The sequence below is a fragment of the Alligator sinensis genome, unplaced genomic scaffold (genome assembly GCF_000455745.1).
Source record: "Alligator sinensis unplaced genomic scaffold, ASM45574v1 scaffold792_1, whole genome shotgun sequence".
NCBI lineage: Eukaryota > Metazoa > Chordata > Crocodylia > Alligatoridae > Alligator > Alligator sinensis.
Genome location: NW_005842794.1, coordinates 138,752 through 162,629, shown reverse-complemented (window position 1 = coordinate 162,629; position 23,878 = coordinate 138,752). Strand labels below are relative to the sequence as shown.

Below are 23,878 nucleotides of genomic sequence, written 5' to 3'. Positions count from 1 at the left end.
CTCTTTCCTAGAATTTCAACTTTGTGGCCAGGCTGTACTGTTTGCCTCTTTATGCTTATATAATGGTGGGAGCAAAACCACAAAGGCTTTTTAAAAAGGATTTCTAAACACTCACTCTTCACTTTAGACAGCATAAGAAATACAAAGTTTAGGCAACAGAAGGAAGTTCTTACATACTGTTTTCAACCTGAGTTTTTCTTCATTTTTGACTATTGTTTGAGATTTGGCCAGATGCCCTAGTGCAGTGGTACCCAACCTTTTTGGCAAGCATGCCACAAGTAAAGTCCCAAGTATTAGATTGTGCCACTCTAATAATCAGCCACCCCTGCCACCCAGTGCTGCTGAATCCAATTGCCACTGGGACTTGGCAACACTCAATTCAGTGGCTGCTATGCCTGTAACTCATGCAGGGCCAAACCCTCAAGCCAAACCCCACTGCCCCCTGCTACATTCCTTCTCTGACTCCCACCCCATCCCCAATCTGCACTGTGCCAAATGCAGTGGTTTCCTGTGCCAGTTGTGGCATGCATTCCATGGATTGCCCACTACTGCTCTAGTTTATCTAAGATCCTTTTTCTCTTACAAATTAGATACTGGAGTGTCTTTGTGTCTGCCTCCTTATCAGAAACTTTAATAAAATTTAAACTCCTTTGTCAGGTGTCCTCCCTCCAGTCATCAGCTCATCCAGTGATTCAAGTCTTCACTAGGTGATTCATTACTTGTTTATCATCCCATCTGGGTAATCTGGTTCTTCTGGACAGTAGCCAAGTCTTTGTCCAGGGAGACTTCTATTTGACTGGAACACAATCAAAGGTTATCAGCACTGGGGCAGGCAAAATATGGCCCACAGGCTGCATCCGGCGCACCAGGCCATTTTATCTGGCCCACAGGTCCCCTAAACATTTTAGAAAATGAGTTCTTATCTGTCCTAGGTTGCCTGTCAAAGATGAAAGGCAGCCAGCTGCAGTAGGACCCAGGGGGAGCCTCTGGCAGGACCCAGCAGCTGAGCAGCAAGGCTGGCCTGGCTCCACCCTGACCCCAGTCCCCCACCCTCTGACCCCCAGCCTCCAACAGGAAGCCTCTGCGACTTCTGACCATGCTACCCTGGAGCTCTTCCCTGCCTCCCTCCATCTGAGTGGAAAGTAAGATAAGATTGGATGGAGGGAAGGAGGGGGAGGAAACTGCTGTGAACTGCCCAGCAGCTGGGAGCCCCGTGGTGCTTGCCAGTCCGGGCTGGAGCCAGAGTGGGAAGCAGTGGGCAGGGGAGCAGCAAGGGCTGTGGCTATGGCAGTGGGTGGGGTGGGGAGCAGTGGGGGCCACGGCCATGGGAGTGGGGAGCACTGGGGGCTATTGGGAGTGGTGGGGGCCATGGCAGCAACACAGGGGGCGACAGGGACCATGGCCATGGTAGCAAGGAGCAGTGGGGGCTACGGCAGTGGGGAGTGGTGAGAACTGTGGCAGTGGGGGGAGCACTGAGGGCTGCAGTGGGGGGGCCATGGAAGCAGCAGCAGGGAGCAGTGGGGGCTGTGGTGCATGGCTGTGGTAGCAGTGAGGTCTGTGGCTGTATCAGTGGGGAGTGGCGGGGGCTGTAGCAGGCAGGAGTGGCAGGGGTTGTGGCAGTGGGGAGTGGTGTGGGGAGTGGTGGTGGTGGGGGAAGTGGCGGGCAAGCTTGTGGGAGGGAAAGCGGGGAAATGGCAGTGGTATGGAGCCTGTGCAGGTGCCCTGGGACTGGCAGGGACCCAGGGTGGGGTGGCAGGAGCACGGAGCCTGGGCGTGGGATCTGCCTGGCTGCATTTTGTGAGGCTCGCGTGTAGTCCTCAAGAGCCACATGCAATGGAGCTGGCAGCCTGGCCCTCTGTCTCCCATCTCACCCACACCCCTTTACTGTTCACACACAATATACAGCAGGATTGTATTTTGAGTTATGCAGCCTCTAAATACACTTCATAAACACACAAATCAGTACAAAAATATTTTTAAATAAAATTAAAATAAGTTATAGTAGGTATTTTATTTTTTATATGATTTGGGTTTTTTTTTTTTCCAGTTTCAAGATTTTCCAGTTTTAAGCTGGCACTCGACAGCTTCTAAAAACTTGATAAGTGGCTCTCTGCCCAAAATAATTGCCCACCCCTGATCAACACCCTCTCTGCTCCCCTAACCCTCTCCCTAATTATTAAACTTATGTCATTAACCCTTGGAATTCCAGTGTAAGAGGAGTTGAAAAGACAATGGAAAAGCCAGATCAGCCTAGTGATCAAAATGGTATTTGTGGTTTGCTATTATAGACTTTGTATCAAACAAAATTGATAAATTGCACATAGACTGATTAAGTTGTCACATTAGCAAATTTATTGAATTTGTGTGTCTTGTACAATGCGTTGTGAAAATGACTTTGTTCAAAAGGTCAGGTGGAGATTAAAACAATATTTTTTCTATGGAATTTTGAACTGAAAAGCTATTTATCTGCTTACAGAAGATATTCTAAAGCTGGCCAAAGGATTACCAAATTTTATAAACCGCTTCAGCTAATATAGACTACAAACTCTGCTTCAGTAAGTACTGTACTCCAGTGTCTCATGCTTGTTATATACTGATTTTTCTAGAAATATGGTTGCAGCATGTAGTTTATCAGATAATACAAGCTTTCAGGAAAAAAATCATTTGCATGGTTAACATGAGCCTCAGTAGAAATGTCATAAGAAAAGTTCTTTGCTTGGGAAAAATTCTGTAATTGGCTCTTCCTGTTAAATAATATGAATTATTTCTTCTTCAAACCAAACTGGTTTCTACTTTGATGTTTGGAAGTGGGATGTTGTAGCCTCATTATTCTGTTTTCATTTATTTGTATGTTACATAGCAATGGTTTTGGAAGCAGCAAGTAGATGAAGTAGCCATAGGCTGAGACACTGCTGTTGACTTCCTATTGTCTGTTTAATTCTGGGAGGACAGTAATCACACAAGTTCAGCATTATCATTTGTGCATTTTTTACTTTGCTGTTGGGTAGTAGTGAGCAAGCAAATAAGACTTTAACTACTTAATTATGCATCACAATATACTGGACATTGTTAAGATATTGAGTAAGGACATTTTTCATACTAAATTAGACTTTAGGGCTATCCTGTAATTTTGTATGCTAGTGATTCTCAACCAGGATGTTGTGGCACCCTGGGGTGCCTTAAGGTTCTTTCAGGAGTGCCACACTATGTTAGCACCACTAGGTTTATACTTGTAACAAGAAGCCCCCTTTTTGCCTGCCCCAATATAGTAAAGCCCCCTCTCCACATAGCAAAGGCTTCTCACCTGCACTGCCAGCCCCTCCTTGGGGTATTTCTCTTTCTTCTGCCTTTTCTTCCTTCCACCCTTCTCTTCTTTCTTTTCACTATGAGGATAAGAGCATAGAATTATTTGGGTATTCTATAGGATACAAGGTTGTACTTCTGATGAAATTATATTTTATAGGTACTTTTTATAAGTATAATACAGTATTCTGCATTTGTATTTTTCCCCTCGTTGTGTTTGGTATTCTATCTCTTGTATGTGCCATGGCATTTCACCTTTTTATATTTTATGCTTTCAACCTTGTAACAAATGTATTTTATTTTTAGAAGTAAGTTGTACTCTGTAACAATAATAGAAATGGTGAGAATCGAACTACAGTCTCTCTGCATCAGGCTGATCTCTCTATGAAAGGGAATGAGTGAGTGATTGTGTAACAACAGTAGCTAGCTACAATAACGAGTTAATGAGGAAGGATTAACACCTAAGAAACCAAAGATTAACAAGGGGAAAGGATCAATACTGAGCCAGGAGCTCCCTGAAACTTCATTGTTGAAGGAACAGAAGCCTCGGTTTGAGTTGAACAACACCAGAGACTGGCTGTTGGGACTGAATACCTCCCAGTCAGCTGCTTTCAATGCCAAAAACTAAAGTAATCAAAATCATCAACTAACACTTGGAACTGCATGTACCAACAGACATGACCCTGGGGGCATACAGCTGACCCCTGGTAGCTGCCCAGGGGACATCCCACAAGGGTCAGGGACCCCTGGATTGGGCAAATCTGAAAACAGGGGAGCATGGAAGTCTTCCAGAGGAGGATAAGAGGCAGTGAAGAGTGACCCTTGGTGGTGCCCTTTTGACCTGATCAGCACTCTACCCATCCAGCCAGATGAATCAGCTGGGAACCCCCTTCTGGAAAAAAAAACACCGATTGGAAGAAACCTCAACTGGCCATTGTCAGCAAACTCTAATGCTTAGGATAGATATACCCGACACTGGTGCTCTATTGCAGCAGCCGTGTGTGTGTGTGTGTGGGGGGGGGGGGGGAGTATTTGAGATAGTACCCTTCATAATTTGAAGGTTTGCATGTATGGTTTTTGACCATCAATTTAGCACATACTGTCTAATAACCCAGAATTTTAGGGATCCTCGGAGTTGGTCATTTGTAGCCGACACGCTCTGATTCACAAGATAAACCCATAAAGTTCAAATGGCAATCCACGTGTCAAAAACATCTTTATCTGTTGTGTTCTTCCTGAGTTTTTAGCAACATAAAACTTGTACTGTTATTTTTCTCTAGTCAGAAACCAAGGGAAAATAAGAGCTGACATTTTCTAAGAGGTGCCTTGAATCTATTCAGGAGTGCTTTAAGTCTAAAAAGTTTGAGAACCACTGCTATATGCTGATGGTCTACCTTTGACAATCAGTGAAGATGTAATTATAACAAGAGTTGCTCTATTGGTAACTAAGGCACTGGATACAATTATTATAATAAAACAGTGTACAAAGATGCTTTGGATTTGATACTGGTTCCATTGTTTACTATTTTTTTTTTCTTCTATTTTCACTTAATGCATGATTTTTATGTGCAACTATATTAGATATTTTTGGCTTATGGATTACTTATTTCCCCTATGAAGTTGAGACATTACAGAGATATACTTCTGTACATTACCTTTAATAATGTGGAACATTTTATTATCCAGATATTATGGCATGTATTTGGAAAAATATAAATGAGGTAAGATGTTAGGCAAGCCTAAATTAGGATGTTAGTGCTAGTGACAGAGTATGATAGTGATAGTAATAGAAAGTTTAGACAGGTCTCATTCTTTGTATTATTAAATACTTATTTCATTTTCTATAACTTTGCATAATGCTTTGAAAGATCATTTCAAGGAGTATGGTTGCTTTTGAAAGATGGAACAGTGTAGTGCTGCAAGCATAGAAGTTACTTAACCCAACTTTGGGTTGCAGCATTAGTGCCTAATTTGTTCAAAATATAACACAAAGATAATATATAAAAAATAGGTGGAGAAAGTAAGAATTAGGGTTAAAACAAATTCCAATTATATTTCAGAGCCTCAGGTAGTGTAACTTGTCCTAGCTTTTGAAATGTCAGTGGAGTTACATAGTTAGGGATTCTGCAGTTTGTCTTTTTTTGTACAATTCAGTTGCTATATTTCTTGAAATTGTCTGATATTTCCAAATAGGGACTGAAATGTCTTCAAGAGTAGGTACCATAGAGGTGATTGGTGGAAAACAGAATAAAAAGATATATTTAAAGGACGGTGAGATGTTGTATGAAGAGAAGAAAGAGGTTTCAGGTGCAGAGAGCAATGAGAGAACCAAGATAAGATAAGGCTCTTCTGCTGAGCGAAAGAGTAAGGCAGAAGAGTAGGCAAAAGTGCCAGTGGTGAGGTGAGGACCAATGGGTAATTAGACACAATATATTTTACAAAGTGTACATTGAAAGAACACTAGAGCAGGGGTGCTTTAACCTTTCCCTGGCATGGCCAGATCTAGGCCGAGCCATACCCCCTTCCCTCTGGCCAGGTTGCGGCTGGACTGTGCCCCCTTCTCACCATGGGGCTGGACCACCCTCCCATGCTCCCTTCTCCCTCCCTGCTCCCCTCCCCTCTTCTCCATGGGGCTGGGCCATGCCCCCTTCCCTCTGCCTGAGTAGGTTAGGGCAGGGCCAAGCCACCTCCTGCTGTGGGGGTGGATCAGGTCTGGGCCAAGTCACTTTCTGCCATGGGGCTGGATTGAGGATGAGAAGCCCCCCTCTGCGTCCCAGATGGAGCCCCACTGTGCCCTCCCTGGGTGCCAAATTGGGTTCACTGTTTGTAGCTGGCCCAAGGAGGGATTGGGCACTGCCCAGCCAGCCTGCTGGTCAAAAAAGGTTGAGTACTACTGCACTAGGGAATTGAGGACTTCAAGATGGGAAGTTCTAGATTTTAAGAGAATTAGCAGGTACTGTTTTCAATTTGTCCAACCAAGTACTTTCATTTTTTAAATATTACGTAGCATGAGCTATGTTGCTGATGCTAGCTTACTAGCAGTTATATTTACTCTGAGATGTGTTATCGTGCTCTGGTGGTTAAAGCTTATATTGCTGTAGGTGGAATGCCATGACTTGCATTCTAAGAAGCCATCTGCTTCCTGCCAGGCAGACAGCTATGCTCTTACAACTTGACAATCTTTCTGGTAGGAACAAGTTAATGTTGCCCAGAGCAGCTCTGTGACAGCTGATGGAGAAGCAGCAATAATGTGTCCAGACTCAGGGCTGCAGTTTGGGAAATATTTTTAAATGGTCTTTGCATTTATAAAATTTGTTTCTTTTTCCTTATCTTTGTCCATCTGTTTCCCTTAGTACTGGTCTCTTCGTTATTATTCACTTTTTATTCCCAGAGTTGGGGAGGTTCTGAAGGGAAGTAATTAATTTATATAAAACAGGAACTATATTTCCCTATGGGCCACCTATTTCAAATCAATCTTTTGAGATTTAGAATGCACAGTAAGCCGGGACTGCCCTTATGCTAGGTCCACTAGGTGGGTTGGAAGGATAAGGTGGGTGCATCTACACATGCGCTTTATTGCGGAGTTGACCAATTAGCTCTGCAGTAAAGTATCACTGTGTCCACATGAGCTGGTATTAGGGCGGAGTAAACTAATTAACTCTGCCATAGGATATTACTGTTGGGAACATTACTGTCTTACGGTGGAGTAATTTACTGCACTGAAACGCATGTGTAGACGCTGACCGGGTGCATTAATTGCACCTGGTCAGCCCACTGGGGGTCTGCACCACCCAGCTCAAATTGCTGCTGACCTGGGTGCACATGTAGACACTGCACTCGGGAGCAGTTGACTCCAGTGTGAACAGCTCTGGAGTTTGCTTCACATTAATTGTATGTCTAGATGCAACCTGTTTGTAGTAGAATTGTCTTCCAGTGTCTTCTGTGCAGGGTTGATTGACAGACATTAAAGATATATAATTAACTAATCCCTGTTTAAAATGGAAAGAAAGAAACCTAAAGCTTAATATTTTGTTCTGTATTCAGACTGTTAGTTGCTTTCTTAAAGAGAAAAAATGATAATCTTTAAGTCACATGGATATCAATAGACTTTCTCCTAAACTCAGTTCCTATTTTTTGCTATCAAGAAAGATATGCTTGTATACATATTTAAATAATCATATAGTTTAATATGCATTTATATGGATTATAAAGTTCTATATTTTATTATGTTAAGAAATGGTCAGATATTTTTTATTTATGTACGGTTCATTTTTACTTCAGATTTGTGTCAAGCTTCTTTTGGATGTAAATTGGAATTTAATTTCAAAATAAGAAGGCATTATTTAAGTAATTTTTTTTAATCTGATAAAAACAAAAGAATATTATTTTTCATTTAAAAACTATTAAAATATATTATCTATAGTCAGCAAATTAAACTGATTGGGTACCATGTCCCTCAGTATTTTAGAGTTAATAGATCCTGGCTTCTCATAGCTTGTTTTTATTCATGTATAGTAAACTGTCTTTCTTTTTTCAACTCTTATTTGTCTTCTCAACTTCTAGTGAACTAGGGCTTGTGTAGATGAAACAGGGGCCCTAAATTGAAGCAGTGAGTTTTAAAAACACCACTTTAATTTTAAGGCTGATTTAAACCCCCATGTTGTGCACCCCCCCCCCCACTGACTTAGCTGCCTTTCTGGCGGGGAGTGGAGGGTGAGCTGCTGGTGGGCAAAGTGGACCCTGGGCTGGGGTGGAGGGGGAGTGGGGGGGTGGTGCTTCCCCCCGCGACAGTGGCAGCTCTCCCGCCCCCCCCCAGGCGGCACTCGCCCACAGGCACCTGGCTCAGGCAGTCCCAGGGGGCACCTCAGCCGTGGAGGGAAGCACCAGGCTCCTGCACAGCTCAGGCAGGCTCCAGGTGTATGGGGCGGGAGGGGATCAGGCTTGCTGCTTTTTTTGGGTGGTGCCTGCTTTCCCCGGCTGCTATCAGGTTGCCTGTAGGGCTTCCTGCAGAGCCGTGGAGCTGAATGGAGCCTGGTGCTTTGCTCTGTGGCTGTAGGGGCAGCAAACTAAAACTCCTTGAAGGAGTTTTAGTTTGCTGTGCCTCAAGTCATTTTAAGGTACATTACACCAATGTACGCACCGAATTTTCCACAGCGGCTGGAATTAAGGCACAATACGCCACCGAGGCGTGCAAACACCAACACCATTAAAGCAGTGCAAAAGCATTTAGCCCGATTTTTAGTGTCGTGCACACACGCCTCTCATTTCCTCTACAAACAGTCCTAGCTATTGAATTATACTGAACTGAGTACACTGAAATGAAGAAAGTAATATCTTTTCACCTGCAGAGGAGAATACAGCTGTCAAAATTGTGGTTTCAGGTACCTAGCTATTAATTTTCCCAAGCCCATTAATTTTACTTCCCTTCAAACTTCAGTAGCACACATTAACAATATCAACAACAATAATAATAGTTTTACTGGCCTACTACAATATTTTATACTTATATTAATATTTTATATTGTATTTATATTTTATATTTATATTAAGCTTACTACAGCATATTTTAAAATTATTTAATGTCAAATTTTGATCTTTAAATTCAGAACAACATTTTCTAGAATGACAGATGATGGCCTTAGTGAGCTAAATGATTAGGCTAGCCCAAGATTCTTATGTATTGTTTGTTAAATTGCTAGAAATTTTTTTTTCTGATGCTGCCCTTCTCCCTGCTTTTCACATAAATTGGTATTTTGGCATAAACAGTAGAGCTAAAGAAAGGGGGACACTTGAGTTCTTATGGCAAGATTCAGAAAATATTTTTCCACACTCAAGACAGAAACATTGGTCATTACTCTCTTTCCCTTTTCATGCGTTTGCCAGGACTTTCCAATCCTCATCTAGAATACAAATGCACATGTATAGTGCTTTACAAAAACTAGTTAATTACTCCACAGAACACTCACATGGAGAATAAATTTTACTATCCTTATTTTTTTCATTTGCTGTTGGGTAACCGCATTTATCGTTCCTAAAGACAGTAATATTGATTTCTAGGTATGTGTTGGTACTCATCAAAGAGATTGTATACTAGGTTTCCAAGGATGTCAGCTTGTTGTCTGTCACAAGCATTAAACAGCCTTAAAACTAGGCAGTAGGATGAATTGCTCCCCTAACCCCACTATCCTTCTGAATGTAAATCTGGATCCAGGTTCACAGAAGGAGTCTACCTCTGTAACTAGTAGTTTTTAAATGCTCTGAAATTTGGAGGAATAGATTCAAATCAAGATTAAGGTTAAATTTCCTGACTTGGAAATTCTCAAAACTGGGGGTTTGATTTCAGTTTTTACACAGACTTAGATTCCTGGCCTGACTCTCTTTGAAACCATTGTCTTTCAAAAAAAAGCTGCCTAACAGTGAAGAATAATTGAGAGTATACTGGCTGATCCTATTCTTTGTTGAAACTTTTTGAGTGTATGTCATAAATATGACTGGTTTTCAAAAAGACTTTTCTGCATATAGTGGGTGCATCTATATGTGCACTTTACTGTGGAGTAGACAATTTACTTTGGAGTAGAGCATTACAGTCTACATGTGTGGCAGTATTAGGGCATGGTAAGCTAATTAACTCTGCTGAAAGATAGCACTGATGGGGACACTACTGTTTTACAGCAGAGTCATTTACTATGGTAAAATGCATGTGTAAATGCTGACTGCAGGTGTACATTGTGCCTGGTCCGCCCAGCCAGCCAGGAACCTGCTCCATCCTGCTCAAATTGTTACTCTTCTGGGGGCATGTGCAGATGCTCCACCCGGGAGCAGTTTACTCTGACTTGAACTGCTCTGGAGTTTACTCTGTCTTATTAATTGCACATGTAGATGCACCCATTGATAATGATGTTTAAAACTGGTGTTAGAAAAATAAATGTACATAATTTGGTTTCAAGAAAAATAAATATAGTGACAAGGAATTGATACAAATCTCTAACCATATAATAGCCATTCATAGAATCCTTGGCTAGAGCCAAACGTTGTGTAGATCCCTATAAAATGGCAAGAAATAGTAATAATGAGGTACACTTCATAAGACTGTTTTGGATAAACCTATGCTGAGGGTAGGGCTAGGATTCAGGAAGACTTAAACAGGTTACAGGATTGGACCAAAAGAAATCTCATGAAGTTCAATAAGGACAAGTGCCAAGTCCTGCAGTTAGGACAGAATAGTCCCATACACCAGTACAGACTGGCAATTAACTGGTTAAGCAGCAGCTCTGCAGAAAAAGACCTGGGAGTTGCAATGGACAATGAACTGAATCTGAACCAACATTACGCCCTTGTTGAGAAGAGGGCTACCATTGTACTGGCTTGCATTAGTAGGACTGTTGCTAGCAGATCAAGGGAAGTGATTATTCCCCTCTGTTAGGCACTGGTGAGGCCACATCTGAGTACTGTCTAGTTTTGGGCCCCCTGCTATAGAAAGGATGTGGGCAAATTGGAGAGAGTCTAGCAGAGGGCAGTGAAAATGGCTAGAGGGAGAAGCACATGCTGTATGAGGAAAGACTGAAGGAACTGGGCTTATTTAGTTTAGAGAAGAGAAAACTGATGGGGGATTTAATAACAGCCCCTGAACGGTGGTTCCAAAGACAACAGAGCTAAAGCGTTCTCACTGGTGGCAGATAACAGACAAGGAGCAATAGTTTCAAGTTACAGCAAGGGATGTTTAGGTTACCTATTGGGGAAAAAAATTCTCAGGAGGGTAGTAAAATACTGGAGCCAGCTGCCCAGAGGGATTGTGAAATCTTTATGTATTGAGGTTTTTAAGACCTGGGTAGACCAAGCCTTTGTTTGGATGATACAGTTGGGCATGGTCTTGCTTTGAGGAGGCATTTGGACTAGATGACCTCCTGATATCCTTTCTAACCCTAATTTTCTATGATTCTAAGAAGAGTACATATTTTTGCAAAACAATGATGTGCTGCTCATGCCATGTAATTTTTTTAAGATCAGTTAAATGGTCATTCATCTATTATGCTTAAGAAGGTTCCAAACCAAAAGAATGTCAAAGACCATGCTTTTGCATGTAGACAATCAGTCATTATTTATATAAATAAAAATAAGTCTAAATAAAAAAATCACGTAATATAGTTGATATAATTTTTCCTGTTTTCTCAAAGCTCTTTTATGTTTGCCAAAATGAGAAAGAGAATCAGGTCATTTATCTATTGGGTCCTGCAGGAGAATTTGCCCCCTTAGGAATTCCTCAGCCAGTTCTCCAAAGCAAAATTCAGTAAACAAACAAACCAAACAAAATCCTTTATCCTCACCCAGACATTAGGGCTAGAAACAGATGTTGCTGAAAGAAGTGGATCGGCTGTGCTGCAACGTGTCGCAGCACAGCTGATCCAGTTCACTGGGCAAAAACCATGTTGCCCCTTGCCCTGTCTTTGGTGTGGGACAAGTGGCTAGATGATCTGCCTGTTTTCCTCATCTAGGCAGATCTGAGGCATGGTTCTGGCTGAGTGGGGAAAGCAGGAAAGAACCTTTAGCTGCCCAGCCAGACCTGGGGCAGGAGTCTGGATGAGCAGGGAAAGCAGGCAAGGACTTTCCCCACCCAGCCAGATCTGGGACACTGGTCTGGCTTGAACAGGGAAAGCGTGACAGAGGTAATGGGTACCTGCTACAATTAAGCAGCAGTCTATTACCACTTTTTGTTGCACCATTGATTTTCTTTTCATATGGCACAACAAAGGGTGTCAACTTCTATTTAATGGTGGCACGAATGAGACATCAAGCCATGTCTGTATCTACCCCAGGAAAACAGTCCCTTTTTCTGGCTCCAGCACAGCAGACTGGCTTCTCTTTCCAGCAAGTCTCCCTTCACAGTGTGCTTCCTCCTTCCCATTGCTTTTTCTTCTACTGAGGTCTCTTAACAAGGCTGGCTTTTCCTCCATAAAGGGAGATCCCACCCTGTTAGCCAAAGTTTTGTTTTTTTTTTTATTTAATCTTTTCTAACACTATTTCCCAATATTCCATATACCTCCATATGCTAGTCCTTTGATGCCTGTTTCAGTGAAAAATACAACTAAATTTTGCAACCTCCGGAAGTACAGGTTTTGTAAGGTTTTTGCAGTACACGTAACTTATTTTTTGCTGAATCAAGTCCTTAACAATGTAAGATCTTTTTCATGTGGTAAATGCTAGTGGACTGCAAGCTATACTAATGAGCTGAGCCCTCCCTCTAGATACTGCTCAGGTATCCACACTAAATTAGTTAAAGTTAAGAGTATACTAAGTTAATTTCTGATGACAGTACCTCCCAGCTTTGTGTCAGTATAGAGGAGGATAGGCATATCATGCTAAGAGGCCTGAGTGACACTGAGGAGTAGAGAAATAGACTGCAGATTTATTACTTGGAAACAGCAGTAGAGAAGACAGACCTAGATGTTTGACCTGCTTGCGGGATAACTGAGCCACCAGTGTGGCATGACTGTAAATGGAAAATGAGATCATGGAAGGCATCAGGCATATTATTTCAAGTAAAATAGGGAAATATTATTGTTATGATAAAAGGTACTATTAAGACCTCATCTGGAATACAGTGCATGGTTCTGATCCCCTAAAATTATTTAGGGAAGATTAATTACAATTGGAACAGGATTATTAGGGGAGCAGAGAGCCTATTTTATGATAGGTGACTAAAAGAGCAAAATCAAGGCTGAGAGATTATACAATTGTATTCTGTAAATGCAATTGGGGTTAGGAGGGGAAAAAGTATTCAAGATTAAGGACAATGCTGACATAGGAAAAATGGGTATAAACTTGACATGAGTAAATTTAGGCTGGAAATTAGAAGAATGAATTTAGCACTAGAAAGGATCCCTGGGTCACTGAGTCCAGTCCGTCTACCAGTACAGGCAAACACCCTACAATTCCATTTGTTTATTTATCACTGCTCCATTTCCAATAGGAGCAGTGGGCGGCGGGGGGGAAAGACTGCCCAATTTTAAGATGGAGCTTAATAAATTTATGAATGGGTTATATGACACAGCTTTCTGTGGCAGCATAGAACTGGACTTCATGACCCAGGAGATCTTTCAGTCCTGTGTTCTATTCTTCTGTTCCTAATTTTATCTCTGTCACACAAAGATAGATAGGCCTGTCCTTTTTTGCCTTTGGAATGCACCAAATTGCATCTAAAGGCAAATATTTTTATAATATGTCCCCAAGAAGTTACCATCAGGTCATCTTAGCAGAGTTGAAAATTTGAACACTATCTGTTTCATTTACTACTCTGTTTATATAGGCCAATATCATGACTGAGGTAGTGTTCAGTGACCTGGGGAAAGGGAGCCATATAATTATTCTTTATTCTTATTTAATCTTTTGAAATCACTGAGATTCCATCAAGACTTAATTTTGACATGAGCACATATTTTTGAATGCTAAATATATTGACAGGGGGAGGGGGAAAGGGAAATCTCATGTGATGGCATTTCTGAAATTCAGAAGCAAATCTTTCATATACAGTAACTGACCTATATTTTTTTTTTTGTCCAGTTTGTTTCAGATCCTTGTGCCAGCAACCCATGTCACCATGGTAACTGCAGCAAAAGTGGAGATGGCTATCTCTGTATTTGCGATGAAGGTTATGAAGGAACAAACTGTAAACATTCATTTCACAGTCCTCCAGTCTCTGGATGGACAGAGTCACTGGCACCAAGACAGATCCGGCCAGTTTCATCAACTTTGGAACCTGACATTATTTTACCACATTCAAGAGCGACCATGACATTACCTACATGGCAGCCAAAAGCAGGACAGAAAGTTGTAGATCTGAAATGGGATGAAATAAAGGTGAGAACACTGTTTAAGGGAGTCATACATAAAAAGCTGTTTTATCATTTGATATAGTTCTGTAGGTGTATATGTTGGAGTGTTGCAGAATAAGTTCTGCCCCAGTCCACAAAATTACGAGCTAAAACATTAACACCTACAAATGGTCATGGCTTAATTCTTTTCAAAATAGGTGTAGAATTTTTAGATACGGTTTCTGGAAACTTTTTTGATATGTAGAAGACAATATCTTTTAATTCTTATCAATAAACATGAGTATTCAAATAAATTAAAAAAACTAAACAAAAACCCAAAGGAGCAAATTATACAGCATACCTTTTAGCGTGATTTTCTTCCTTTGATTGGTAGTGATATCCTTTTACATGTGTGTAGCAAATAATCCCACATTATTTTGAAAACTGTAGCCCCATAATATTACTGAAATTAAGCTATCTCTGTGGTTGAACATAATTGCCTAGGTGACAAAAATGACACTCAATACACTGTATGTCAGTAGTTGATGGCATGTGGAGTGGGGAGAACTTGATCAAGAACTCTGAAAAACATGTGTGTTAAATAATCTTTTGAAAAGTAGCTTGATTTTTAGTATTAATTTTTTTAATGGCCATTCAACATCTCTGTTTTTAATAAGATCTTCTTTGAAGGGCACTATGTACTGTCTTGGAGGTTAATCTATCTGAAAGAATAAAGGCTGTGTGTAGACCATATTGAGATTTGAACTTGCAGTTCCAGAGTGTTTTACTGTATGCTAAGGTAGTCACAGGTTACAATGTATAATTTTAAATTGTCATGTTTCTGAGTTCAGTTTTGTGTCATCACTTGACTTTATGAGAGAACATATATGAAGCCCCCTGTGGAAACTTTGTATTTCTAGTCTCCAGCCTTGTAGCCTCTTAGGCTCATAGCATCCATGTTAATTGTGCCATGCCACACATTCAGCCAATTTATGGCTTCATAAAATGGCAAACCATCCACAAAGATAATCTACATAAAATGTGAACATCTTTGTGTCTGGTTTGTATGGTACCATGCAATGAATGTGTGGCATGCCCCATCATCCCAATGCTGACATTCAGCTGATTGTCAACTTTAGGACCTGGGCAGTCCCAGATTTGGAACCCATCAGGGGTTGCCCCAATGCCAGTAACTGCTGATTGTCAGCATTAAACTGGGACAGCCTCAGTCTGGTACAGGATGAATGGGTTGCAAGGTTACTGGTGGGGCAAGCCCCTTGACTAGGACCCTTGCAAACTTTGTGCCCAGGCATTTTAAAGCTACTCAGTGGACGTGTCTACACATGCAATTAGTGCACCTGAATAAACTCTAGCGCAGTTAGTGCTGGAGTTTATTGCTCCCAAGTGCACTATTTGCATGTGTGCCGAGACCATAGCACATTGAGCTGGGGCAGAGCAGCCTTGGCTTGCAGGAGGCCCTGGGGGTCAGCCTGGTAGCCCGGGGCTGCTCTTACCCAGTTCAACGTGCTGTGGAGGAGCTGGCTGGGGTACAAGGGTGCTTCAGTGCCGGGCTATCCAGCAGGCAGTCCTCACACTGAAGCACCCTTGTGCCCCCACGAGCCAGGTCAGCATCTACATGTGTTGTACTGGAGTAAATACTCCATCGTAGGATAGTACTTGTGTCTGGTATTACTATCCTATGGCGCAGTTGATTAGTTTACTCTGTCGTAATAGCATGGCACATGTAGACGCTCACATTTTACTGCAGAGCTAATTTGGCAACTGCAGTAAACATCTCATGTAGATGTATGTTTAAAATTCTGGGTTGCAGGAAGCCCCAGGCTCCCTGTGACCCAGCCCATTGTTTCCTTGCCTTGAAGCTTCCAGGAGCCAGATGACCTTCAGTCTTGACTAATCAAGAGGCTATGCAATGCAATTTGGCTAGTTTCAGCATAATTTAAAATAAACACTTTTTCTGCTTTTAAATTTCTCCTGTTTTAAGTGTTTAAATTTTCCAGGGCTAAGAACTGATACCTCATCAGTGTGATTTGAAACTAGCAGATACTTTCAATTTGGCATAATACTGCTATTTTAAATCAGTCTCCTATATATATGGGAAACAGTATTAAGTATAACATTATATGTACCTTCTAACACTAATGGCATAATAGATGCATAAAACATGTAATGCTGAGCCATGTTTGAACGACTGAGAACCAGCATTTAAAATAATCAAGACTGCTAAAGGTGACTGGTAATAAATTGTAAACAATTATCATGCATCTTACAAAAATCTTATAATCCAATATCTGGCAATAAGACATTCAGAATGTGCTTTATATATAAACTCTAATGAGAGACGCTTACTCTGTTGCTGCTCTGTGCAGCAGTCCACTCTCACTGGGGAATCTTGTATTTGTTGCAGCACACCTTACCCTATTTACTTGAATTTAGAATGAAGTTTTCCCCCCAATCAACATGGGGGGGGGAAAAAGCCCCTTGTCTTACATTCCCATACAAGGAAATATCATTAAATGTATTGCCTATCTTTGAACTGCTGCTAAAAGTAGTCTGTGCTCAGTAATGGAAACCAGCTAGAAGCTAATTAAATATAGCCAACATGACTATAAAGTACATGGCCCATATGGGGAAACATGCTGATGGGAACCTACCACATTATTTTTGCAAAAGAATAAAATAAAAATGGAGAGATATAGATGGATATCTATCTATCTATCTATCTATCTAGATTGAATATTTTGCTATAGCTCTACCAACCTGTGGGTCACTTGACAGTCCAATACACACTTTTACACTTGCACCATTCTCATTCCCATTATAAAACTGCACCACACACCCACATTCCTATGTGCCTGAGCACCCATTTGCTCATTTCTGTCACCTTTAACCATCACAATTACATGGAGGGCACCTCAGTGCCCTCCCTATTTCCCCTTTTCCCTTCCCCCCGCATTCCCTCCCAACTCCTCTGCCTATTTGTCCAGAACTTTCACTCATCATGTATTTGTTGTCATCAACAAATGTTGTCGCCATTGTTGTCCTCATCGTCATCATTGCTGCTCTCTTCAGGGGACCTGCCTCTGAGCAGTCTATGCCAGTGCCCTCTCTTCCATGTGATGTCCGCCATCTCTTGTCTGTCATCTTCTACCATTTTTCTGCAGTACTGATACATCTCACTCAGTCCAATTTTGATTTAGCCCTCAACTGAGAGATTTGTTTGTCTGTCTATGAGCAGGTTGCTAGTCCTCCACAGGGCATTCCTGAAGCAGGAGATGAATTGGTCAAAGCGGGCTGTTGGGGTCCTTTGCTTCTTAGTCAAGTGCCCATACAGAATTGCCTCTCTGGTCAGGGTCATGAACTCTGTCACCACTAGAAGAAGTAGATCTATTATCTTCCAAACCTCTCTGGCATATTAGCAATCCTGGAGGAGGTGGTTGATTGTTTGTGGCTCCCACTGGCAGGTTTGCCTGGGGCAGTTTGGGCCTCTCTGCTAATTCACTGTTTCTTCATGCCCATGCTAGGAGTGCCTGGTGGGCTGCCTGCCAGTTCAAGTCTCTATGCTTCTTCTGCAGGTCCTTATGGAAGATTTGCTCCCACATGGCCGGGTGGTTGTTGCTGGGTACTAGGTCCATAGGCAACATAACATCTCTTGCCTTTACTGTCTCTTGAATCTTATGGTGGTTCATCAGGGTTGCTGCGGCCTTGTCATGCAGTTTTTATTTGTCCTAGAAGTGCTTCAGGACCTCATAGAACCATGGCAATGCCCTGGTCCGTAGGCTTGCATTGGTTATTGTGTACGCTGACCACTGTCGCAGTAGTTGACCTGTAAAACACTTTACCAAGTTAGCTGCTTTGGTTTCTTTCCTTATTGCCACTTAGGAGATCTGGCTCATATACTTGACCCAGAAGAACAGCGGAATGCCTGGCAGTCCTCTGCCTCCAGACCATTTTGCTTTGTTCAGTGTGGCCCTTGCCACCTTCTCTCATCTGAAGCCCCAGAAGAAGATGCACATGGCTCTTTGGATTCTGCGAATGACTTGCTTTGAGGAGGAGAAGGCTAGTGTAGTGTGTAGAGGCACTGGTAGTAACACTGCCTTTGTGAGTGCTCTGTGCCCCACCCCCTCCCCCCATTGACAGGCAGCACAATTTCCATAGTCCTAGTCTGTTTGGCCTTGGCCTCAGTCTTTTCTCATGCTTTCTGTCTGGTCAGCTCTGGCTCAAACTCCACCCTGAGAATCTTTACCCCTTGAAGGGGATGGAGACCCACAGGGCTGACAGGTTCCTGAGTAGGCAGTTGTTTTGCTCATGTTGAGCTTGGCCACTGCTGTTGCTCTCTGTATACTTGGGTGTGTTAACACTCTTTAAATCGACCATTTGTTCCTGCATATGATATTGAGGTCATCCATGTAGGCCAGGACCCTCGTCTCTTCCTGGTTACTCCCGGGGATATCTACTCTGCTGACCCTGCGGTCCTGCCTGAGCCTCTGTCATAGTAGTTCCATTATGCAGATAAACAGAATTGGGGATGGTGGGCAGCCCTGGCAGATGCCTGACTCCACCAGAGTTGGAGATGTCAGGCACTCGTTTACCAGTACCCTGCTACTCACATTAATGTACAGCATCTTTATCTAGGTGACGAAGGTTATGGGGATTCCCATCTTTTCAGTTTCTCAAACAGGAACCAATGGAACACTTGGTTATAGGCCTTCTCCAGGTCGAGGTTCAGCATGGCAGCGTTTAGCCCCTCTCCAATTGGTAGCATGTGTTGCAGCTACATCAGGGCTCCATGCATCTGTCATCTTGGCACCACACATAATTGGTTTTCATGGATCACTGCACCTATAATAGACTTAAAGCTCTTGGCCAGGATTTTGGCCATTAGTTTTGTAGGCAAAGTTCATGAGCATTGTGGGATGCCAGTGTTCCAGGTTCCACTTCTCCCATTCTTGTAAAGAAGGGTTATATGAGGCCTTTCTCCATTTCTTCTCTCAGGTGGCCTCCTGCAGGGGTTCTCTACAGACCTCCAGCAGGTCTGGACCCACCTGGTCCTAGAAAGCAATGTAGAACTCCTTGGCAGGCCATCCTCCCCAGGAGTCTTACTGTTCTTGAAGCTGTGGAGAGTTTTGTTGGTCTTCTCCAGTGTCTATTCCTCTACCAGCTTCTGACCCTCATCCTCCCCGATGACCTAAGTGAGCTTCTGGAGGCATTTCAGCATAGCCTCTGGGTCCTCTGGTCATGCTGTGTAGAGCTCCCAGTCAAAGCCCACTGCCATCTCCAGTATCCCCTCATTTGACCAGTGCTCCATACCTACTCTGTCTGTCAGGCTGGTCATTGCTCCTTCTTGGTTTCCTTTATTTTGCTAGAATAAGCAGACCACTCCTCTAACCAAGTTCAGATGCCCTTGAGTTTCGCTTGCCCTCAGCCATATGGCTGCAGGAACAAGCTAGGGAGGAGGCTCTCATTTCCATAAAGTGGGCGTAAAGCCAAGATCTTCCAACTGGAAATGAAAGTGGGAGGTTAATTATACATTACCTCTGTGGGTATTACCTCATGCCAGAAAAGTGGTTATCCCCTGTCCCTAGGAAAACTGCCTTCCTGGTCACAGTGTTTCCATTGCCAGGTAAATCACCACTTAAAAAATCTCTATATATACAAGATTATATATATCTACACTCCAAGTATCACTCCATACAGACTAAAAAACGATAACCCGTTACAAAAACCACACCCATGTAAAGGCCTGCTGGCCACCTGGACATGTTACAATATCTGTACCATGCGCCACACACACACACACACACACACACACACACACACACACACACACACACACACACACACAAACTCTGGTCTCTCAGGCCAGGCAACCCCTTCCTTTCATCCCCACCCCTCTTGTGGGATTGCAGACTCAGCTCACTTGTTGTCCATGTTGCTGTCACTCCAGCTACTGCTGGAGGACCCACTGCTGCTATTGCTGTCCCTGTCCTCAGTTCCATTCGTCTCTTCATCTTCCTTGCTGTCACCTCTTCCTTTCCCTCTGGGGAGGGAGGTGGTGGTTTGGAAGATCCTGTGCCACATGTCTCTGTGCCAAGTGGCTTTGGCCACATCTTCTCCATCCTCTATTACTGATTTCTGGGAGTAGGTCTGGATTTTGCTCGGAGCCATTTTCACACAGCTTGCCACCTCTGTGTCCATGTGCCTGTGCAACAAGAGGTTCCTGGCTTTCCACAGGGCACTCCTGATGCAGGATACAAACTGATTGAAACCAGCTGATGGGTTCCCCTGGTGTTTGGCGAGGTGCCTGTACAGCGCTGCTTCTCTGGTTAGCCAGCTGACACTAGTTGCTACTTCGCAGAGCTGCTTAACCCTGTTTCATACTTCCTTGGCACAGGTGCAGAACCAGAGGAGGTGGTCAATTGTCTTGGTGGCTCCATTGCAGTTGGGCCATGGGTAGCTGGGTCTCCCCAGATGTCCCTCTCTATGCCTCCAGGCCCTCAATGGGAGGGCTCGGTGGGCTATCAGCCAGTTCAGGTCCCTGTGACCTTTGCGCAGATCCTTGTGGTCGATGTGTTTCTACACGCCCTGGCCCACATCGCCTGGGAGCAGGTCCATGGGCGACATGATGTCTCTCAGCCTCACCGTCTCCTAGATCATCTTGTGGTTGCTCATGGTCGCAGGGCCTGAGTTCTGCAGGCCGTACAAATTGTGGCACTGGTTTAGGATCTTGTAGAACCATGGCGAGCCCATGATCTACAGTCTGTGGTTGGTCGGGGTGAACACCCCCCAGTGTCTCAGGATGTGCCCTGCAAAATATGTCACCAGGCAGGAAGCTTTGGATTCTGTGCCCATTGCCAGCTTGCAGATCTGGCTTGCATACATGGCCCACAGGAACAGGATGATGTCTGGCGGGCCCCTGCTCCCGGCCCTCTTGTCCTTGTACAAGGTCTTTCTGGTGACCTTTTCCCATCTGGAGCCCCAGAAGAACATGCACACGGCCCTCTGGATCCTGTGGGTAACACGCTTGGAAGTGGGGGAAGACCAGCGTGGTGTACAGAAGCACTGGTAACAACACCACCTTCACAAATGCAATGCGCCCCTCTCATGGAAAGGGAGTGCAAGTGCCACAGTCTCAGTCTCTACTTTACTTTTGCCTCCGTCTTTTCCCACACTGGCCTGCCACTCAGCTCGGGGTTGAAATCTATCCTGAGGATCCTGGCCCCATTGTGGGGGACAGAGACCCCCAGGGATTTCATATCCCTGAGCTTGCCTGCAGCAAGGCAGGTTCTCTTGTTCATGTTGAGCTTGGCCCCTGCTGCCACCTTGTATACCTGTGTGTGCCACAGGGCTCTCTCTACCAACCACTTGTTCTGGCATGGGATGTTCAAGTCATTCATGTAGGCCAGGACCTTGGCCTCTTGGTTGTTGCTACCTGGGATGTGGACTCTGTGGATTTCTGGGTCCTGCCTCAGGTGCTGGGCCAGGAGCTTGATGCTGTAGATGAACAGGATCGGGGAGAGTGGTCAGCCCTGCCAGACCCCCAACTCCACCATAATCCAGGCACTCAGGAAGCGGTTGATCTGCACTTTGCTGCTCACATCTGTGTAGAGGGTCCTGATCCAGCTGATGAAGGTCAGGGGAACTCCCAACTGCTCCAGCATCTGGAACAGGAACTGTTGGGACACTGTTGTAGGCCTTCTCCAGGTCCAGGTTTAGGACAGCAGCGCTTACTACCATAGTTTAAGTGCAGTCCAACTGCGTAAGATATATAGTAGTACCCCTTGCACTCAGCCCCCTCAGCACCAACTGTTTTTCAAGCCATGGTAAGCATACGTTGCATACATTTTGACTTCTTCATGCCCACAGCTGAGCTGCACCTTTTTTTTTCCCCCGTTTCCAGTGATTCAGCAGCCTTAAATGTTTGGCAAACATCACCAACTATGTGGGACCCCACATAGTTTACCCATAATCTCTCTAATGACCCTTCTCTCAGCTTGGCATATGTGATTAGTGTGGCCCCGCCTTCCACGAGGGGAAGGCTGACCAGGTTGTCTTGCGCCTCCTCTGCATATACATTTTTGCAGGATCTCAAGACTCGTGACAAGAATGCTAGATTCCAGTCATGAGTGAGGGACTGATTAGTACATGGATCCTTTGTGGCAGGTATCTGGAGTTTACATACACAAACTAAGCAGTGCTGAGCTGTGGGGCCACCATGGCTTGTAATGCTGTTGAGTCTGGTGGGGCCCAGCCCAATGAACTATATGGTAAATCATGAGCCTTTTGGCTTCAGACTAATATCACATGTAGCTTGTAGTCTCTGTAGGCTTTTGGGCTAAGATTGAGTGGTTTCTGGGGGCATTCAAATGCCAAGACCTCCAGGATTAGGCCTGCATGTAGGGTGTCTGCCAACAGATTTGGGAGTATCTGAAGTCCCAGAGTGAGAGCCTGGGATGGGGGATGTTCACTGGTAGCAGCACCAGATGGTTGTGTTTAGAACAATTGAGCCCTGCTTGCTCAATTTATATAGTTTTTGTTCACTTGCATTAATAGCACTTGTAGACATACCCAGTGTGAACCACCTACTGCCATCTAAGGTCAAAAATCATCCCCACCAATAAGCTTCAAATGGGGTTTGATTTTGATATTGGAATGTTACAGAAAAAGTAGTAGACGACACAGCCTTTGTATTAAGAATTGTAATTCCAGTCAGTTATACAAGAACCTAGATGCATACTTTGTGGTTTTATATATTAGCTTTTAAGCATGTACAGACAATGAAACAAAAAGCCTACTATGCCTATGCAAGCCAGTAAGACCCAATTCCAGCAAAGATTTATGAATTTAGTAGTCCTGTTGACTTCAGTAGACCTGCTCAGAGCATATAAATATAAACATGTGCATGAGTTTTTTCAGTTATGGGAAATAAATGCCCAACAATTTTTAGTTAAAAAGTTGAGTTTGTGGAAGCTTTAATTTTTTTATGGCATTTGCTAAAATTCAGTGCAGAAAATATAAGAACTTTACAGTCATAAAGCACAATTCATAAGCAAGGTACTTCTTGGCCACTAACACTAGTGAATCCACATTTATAATTAAAGAAGTTTAAACAAAATAACGTCTTATCAAGATTCATGAGAGAATAGTTGCAGTGAGTTTTTAATTTTGATTAGAAACCTCTTTTGTTGAAAAAACATAATCTTCAGTGTAGGAGGACTCTTCAAATGAAATTAAAAAACCAACACTGTTCTGAGATTTCTACTCAATAGTAGGAAGTACCTAAATCTAGATGTGTTGAAGCAAAACCTTTAAATCGTTTCATCTGCTGTAGCACATAGCAATAATTTATTGGTTCAAACTGAGTGTAAAACTCAAATTATAATAATTTAAAATCTTGTTCAACAGGCTGCCTGGGAGTTTCTAAATGAATGTGTCAGTTATAGCATTATGCAGTTAAAAATTAAAATCCATATACAAATCTAAATTTAAATCTCTCTAATTAAAATGGCAATTAGCTTAAAAGAATATTACATTGTATTTATCATATATTTTAGTCCTTAAAGAAGCACCGCTTGTGGGTGGATATGAGATTCTCTTTTAAGTGCATGTATATGGATGTATTCTGCTTGTAAGTGTATGACAAGTTAGGGTGAAATTACCCATTACAATTAGACCATGTTAAGAGCACTTCAAACCTGAATGATCACACATTATGGGTTGTTAACAAGTGTTAAGTGCCCTCTTAAAAT

General features: G+C 43.1%; 1 protein-coding gene across 1 annotated transcript in view; it reads left to right on the top strand.

Annotated features, from left to right (window-relative positions):
• The window catches only part of LOC102374937 (delta and Notch-like epidermal growth factor-related receptor), a gene marked incomplete at its 3' end in the record, with an annotated part of 141,306 nt that overhangs the window by 4,160 nt on the left and 113,268 nt on the right, over window positions 1–23,878 (top strand). Inside the window, exon 3 of the mRNA XM_025191224.1 lies at window positions 13,861–14,157. Within this exon, the coding sequence (XP_025047009.1) occupies window positions 13,861–14,157 (297 nt within the window). The remainder of the gene's footprint in view (window positions 1–13,860; window positions 14,158–23,878) is intronic.